The sequence below is a fragment of the Schistocerca americana genome, chromosome 5, assembly GCF_021461395.2.
Source record: "Schistocerca americana isolate TAMUIC-IGC-003095 chromosome 5, iqSchAmer2.1, whole genome shotgun sequence".
NCBI lineage: Eukaryota > Metazoa > Arthropoda > Insecta > Orthoptera > Acrididae > Schistocerca > Schistocerca americana.
The window spans coordinates 28,591,871-28,597,870 of NC_060123.1; the positions used below are offsets into that span (position 1 = coordinate 28,591,871).

The 6,000-nt window shown below is 34.8% G+C and overlaps 1 protein-coding gene across 1 annotated transcript in view; it reads left to right on the forward strand.

The window, feature by feature from the left end:
* LOC124616737 (tensin) overlaps positions 1-3,311 on the forward strand; it is a 517,648-nt gene extending 514,337 nt beyond the window's left edge. Inside the window, exon 19 of the mRNA XM_047145102.1 lies at positions 1,378-3,311. Coding sequence (XP_047001058.1) covers positions 1,378-1,537 — 160 coding nt within the window. The 3' untranslated portion in view covers positions 1,538-3,311. The remainder of the gene's footprint in view (positions 1-1,377) is intronic.
* Positions 3,312-6,000: the final 2,689 nt, after the last annotated feature.

Genomic DNA, 6,000 nt, shown 5'->3' on the forward strand with positions numbered 1-6,000 from the left:
GGTTTTGCATTTTGCATAATGTATGTTTTCAAAAACCAAACTACTTGACGTGGAGAAGGTCATTCTGTTTAAGATATCTCATTTTTATTAATAGAGGGAAACATTCCACATGGGGGAAAAATATATCTAAAAACAAAGATGATGTGACTTACCAAACGAAAGCGCTGGCACGTCGATAGACACACAAACATACACACAAAATACTAGCTTTCGCAACCAATGGTTGCTTCGTCAGGAAAGAGGGAAGGAGGGGGAAAGACGAAAGGATTTGGGTTTTAAGGGAGAGGGTAAGGTCTGCTTGTGTCTGTATATGTGTGGATGGATATGTGTGTGTGTGCGAGTGTATACCCGTCCTTTTTTCCCCCTAAGGTAAGTCTTTCCGCTCCCGGGGTTGGAATGACTCCTTACCCTCTCCCTTAAAACCCAAATCCTTTCGTCTTTCCCTCTCCTTCCCTCTTTCCTGACGAAGCGACCATTGGTTGCGAAAGCTAGTATTTTGTGTGTATGTTTGTGTTTGTTTGTGTGTCTATCGACGTGCCAGCGCTTTCGTTTGGTAAGTCACATCATCTTTGTTTTTAGATATGTCTCATTTTTATACGTTTGAAATTAAAATAAGTCCAAATTTGTCCAACAGATGGGTGTCAAAGATATTGAATGGTAGTTTTGTGGGTCAGTCTTATACGTAAGTGTAACATGTACTTCCTTTCAATTTCTGGACACAACTTTTGTTGTCTAAGTGATCTGTTGTATATTATGGTTAAATGAGGGGTGAACTCAGCTGAAATTCTGTATAGTAAATGATAGGAATTCCACCAGAGCTTGGAATTTGTTTAGTATTCGCTCTTTCATCTGTTTCTTAGTGTCACTCATGAAGATTTAAGTGTCACGTATTTAATGTGCTCTTAATTTGGTCAAACATCTATTGAACAAACATTTATGGTTTTGACCCAAAATCATTTTACAAGCATGTATCAGTGAATGTCTGTACATTATATGAGTGCATGGAAACCACATAGTCCATCATCATATGTACTTACAATTATGGAAGGTGTAAGGAGGCAACTGTATGGTTTACGTAAGAGAGGGAAAGGGGGGGGGGGGGGGGGACAGCTTGTTGGTATAAAAATAGTCTGTAGAGCCAGGAATATGAAGAACAGTAATGTTAAAGTAGTGTTTTACCAATGTTTTCTAAAATTTCCTCAGGAATAAATCAGAAATGGCATGCTATTATGTCTTGCAAAATGTTCATGTATTTGTCATGATACTGATTGTAGTAGTATTTTAAAACCACAGAATAATACAAATAAATTACAGAAACTGTATTAAGATCTTTGTAAAACATGTTTCTTAATATAGTTCTTGTTTTCCTTGTTGCAGTCGATGTTTTGGGTTTGTGGCACGTAAACAAGCAAGTAAAACAGATAATCAGTGCCACATTTTTGCTGAACTGGAACCAGAACAACCAGCATCTGCTATCGTTAACTTTGTGTCAAAAGTAATGATGAATTGTGGAAATATGAAAGCTAATATTGTGTGATCAGTTTGAACAGAATGTATTTTTGATTTTATGTAAAGAACAGAAGAAAGAGTTCAACATAATCATGTGCTCAGATGCTGTGGATTCATACGCCTGAAGTTTGGAAACTTTGCACTGAACGCGCTGATCCTACTGTCCTATTACTTGAAACAGACTAAAGTGAAATGATACTGGAAGAGTAAAAGAAACAGTGACATTTCCAGAACTATGTAGGATTTAAGATGCTGCATCAGTAGGAAGTAGTGAAACAGATCTGCAATACAAAAAGAGTATCACGTTTTGCTTCTCAATCAGAGTGTTTTCAGGACTTTTTCACACTTTTAAAAGCATAACAAGTTTAACATAATTTATCCATTTAGAAACAGTGAAATGTAACCAAAAAACATGATCATCTGACAATGAAAAACTCAACAAGGCAACACAAAGGAAAATTTCTATATTAATAGTGCATCTTACTTCATGCGACATTCGAACACCATATTTTATACAACATATCAGTGAAGAGAACATAAAATGTTTTCGGTAGATTATTTAAGCATGTGTATAATCTGTTAATATGTATATACATATACTACCAATTTTAAGAAAGTTGTTTTATGATTAAAAATATGAGTGACCTCATTTGTGAACATGAAATTAAAATATTGTAGATGAGTTTCAGCTTAAGAGAACTTCTTGCCAAACATACATATAGATATGTATTTAATGCAGTATATCTTATAATAGAAAGCTGTTACAATATTTATCGTTACTTTACCCTGCTTAGCATACAGTAATTGTAAATGTTAGTGCATGTAAATAACATCTGAGTTGGTGCATAAAGTATACTTACACTAACATGAGTCTAGTTGTAAATAACACTCATTTGTTTCCATAAAATTCCACATATATGAGATGTTTTTACATTGTTTAAATAGGAATGTATTTTTAAATGTAAGTATATAATTTAGTGGGCTTTTCCCCCAACCAATTTATTTTTGCTGTGGATGACAAATAATTTCACATTTCTGGAACAGTACAAGCTATAATTCTTTTTAGTTTCTTTGTCATGTTGTTTGTTGTTGTTCTGGTATGTTTGGCTGAATGATGAATTTGAAATGAGAGCATAAAACTGGCTTTGGAAATTTATGTTGCATGGTTCTGATCATTAAAAAGTATGCTGGGTATATAAACCACACAAATGAAGTTGCCTTAGAGATGATGATTAAATTGTTTCACTAGGAAAATGTGGAACTACTATTAAATGTTAACACCAATAATTTTATTTTTTATATAGAGTATCTAACAAATGGCAGATATTTGCTAACACTGTTGTCGTTTATATGTTGTTTACAATAATTTGTACTGCTACATAATTGTACTAAAGAACTTGTGTAGCAGTAACATCTAATGCAGTAGCTCCACAAAGAGCCAGGTTCATAAATTTATCTCAATATTATATTGTCTTTGTCCACTGTTATATCCAGTGATAGCATGACAATAGTGCGATATGATGAAATGGATAGATGTTTAATCTTCCTTGGATTTTAACTAATGGTTAAACAAAAAATTAAAAATGTAAATGCAGAATGCATGGAATGTTACACACATTATGTTAAAATGTTTTTTTTTTTTTTTCTGTTACTGATTTCTGAAAATATGAATGAAGCTAGGCATCAGTTATATAATGATGTGATCATAACATGGAACAATTCTTTTTTATGAAACAAAATTGCATTGCTTTCCCTTTATAACTGTTCCTCATGTATAAAATAAATGCTGTTAATGCTTTGAATATTGTGTTTAGTTTTAGCCCCTATCCTAATTGGAGTATTGTGGCACTAGATGAGAATTATCATGAAATTGCAAAAGAGGGAAATGTGACAGGTGATCAACCTACAGAATCACAGAGATTAATGCAACACTCAGTTGTTAATGTATGCTGGTGGCATCTGATGGCTTAAAAGCTCAAATGAGCAGATTTTGTAATCGGAAGCACTTCTCGATGTGCTAACCTGTTGACAAAAATTCTGCTTTCCTCTGCAAGCTTCCTCTATTTTATAGATTTACACACTGAGATAATAAAGTGTAGATGTAGTGAAAGGGACCAATAAGAAAATTGTGAAAAACTGCATATCTTCTGAGGGCTCTTCAAAAGACTGCAGTCTTACTCTCTCTTCTGTTGATATAGTGTCTAATATTCAGTCTGTAAAATGTTGGTATCATCTCATATTGGTGAGAACTCATACAGTTTGATTCCCTTGTTGACATAAAGGTATGGATCACTAAATAAAACATTCTTATTAGCCATATTTACCAAGCATACATGTTTTTCACTTACATGTTTGCAATTATGACACATCCAGTCACTTTTTACTGCCTGGTAAATTATCATTTGACTCAATGACACAGTGAAAAAGATCCCATTTTTTCCCAGAGGCAAACATTATTCTGTTATACACTGTTTTATATTGACTGACTTTTTTTACACTGTAACAGAAACTATTATACAGCACATCTTCCATACTCTATCTGAATAATTTCAATAGAAATTACAAAAATATTAAAATGGTGTTGTACTAGAGAATCTTTGAATACTATCTGCTCTCTTGTTGTCACAATGATACATCTTCCATAGCTGCGAATTAATTATCGGTTACAAATTTGAATCATGTAACATCATTGACAAATGCATACCGTACTTCATATGTTTAGGTATGTCACTCTCACCTCCCGCATTTTCTGCCCTCAAGAGTACCATCTTTCACAGCAATAAATGGTTTTTCATTATAGAATAAAAACATGGCTGAACAAGCAGCCCATCACAATGTCTAGCACTGTATATCAACCTTACCATCAGCATCAAATGAATCCTCTATAGTGACACAAGCTCCTTTGTACTGTATACATGGGAGAAAACATGTACAATGTTTTTATAACTCACTTGGCTAATTTTTTGAACAAAATTACGCTTAAATCTCTTTCCCGTGCATTATTTAATTCACTTTCCTGTATTATTGTTATCAGGATTTTACTATCTCAATGCTGCATACATTTTGCATGGTATCATATGATCCTTTTTCTCAACAACACAAACTTACTCTCAACCTTTACTACCTGCTTTTTTCATTATTCATATTTTATTTTCTATTTTCTGTTTAACAACCATTTCTTCCTGCAGATTGTATCCTATGTTTGGGACTGCCATTTCTTCTCCATTATCCAATATTCCATCTTCACTTCTCCAAGCAATCTCTGTACGCTTTTCATACATGATCAATTTACCCCATGTCCTTGACACCATTTCTTTCTCTGCACAATGACCTCATGGGGTATTTCTGTGAACTAAGTGTTTATTTTCATAACACAGCATCAGTTGATAAATTAATTAAAATAAGACACTCAGTCAACTGCTTACATACCAATAAAGTGTATGGTGAATTCTGCTTCCTTGCATATATAACATCTGTTTTAGTTCTCTCCAACTTATCGATAAGCACAGTGTTGTTACATTTGAAGAGATACAAGATAAGAAATCACATATCCGAAGAAACAACTGCTGACAGTTGCAGGAATTATGGAAACATGGTTTGTCCATTTAAAATATCTTGTGTGTGAAAAAGTGTGAGGTAGAAATCAAATACAAGAAAGTAATAAGTACAAAATGGGGAGAAATGGTCAGTCCAAAACCAACAACAGTGTACAAATAGCCAATAAAAAAATCCTAGCAATGATGTACTGAGTTGGAGTGGGTTAAGTACAACCCTAAATTGTACTACTTGAACAATAAAAATTTTTGTTTCTGTGATCAACAAAATTTCTAGAATTTACCGTTGATAGAGGCATGACGTCTTGTCCATTGAACATGGAAGACAGTTAACTAACTATGTCCTAAAGTCATACTACAAAATTACAATGAAATCCAAACCTTTAGCTGCTCACAGGCATTGATAAATATCAACCGGGACAGTTGAAAATGTGTGCCTCGACCAGGACTCGAACCTGGGATCTCCTGCCTACATAGCAGACACTCTGTCCATCTGAGCCACTGAGGACAAAGAGGATAATGCGAGTGCAGGGACTTATCTCTGGCATGCTCCCTGTGAGACCCACATTCTCAGCTTATTGTTAAAACACTACATTTGTAGTGCCCCTGCCCACTATACTCATTATTTGCGGCAGTCAATCTACCGATTCCCATAAGAGTTCGGGCAGTGTGAGTGCACTGAAGATCATTGGCCAGTTAGCCTTATCTATATGAAGATGGTATCTGTTCTTTCGGACATGTCCAAAAGAACAGACACCATCTTCATAAAGACATACTATTTCAAGTTCAGTGGTATGCAATGGGTAAGTACAGTCAGAAGTTTCAGAGTAACTGCTTCTACTCTTTCAATGAGGCTGCTACATCTACACCCTCATCCTCCTCCTCCTCCTCCTCCTCCTCCACCATGAGCAGTTTCTCACCACTGACAGGGTCTGCT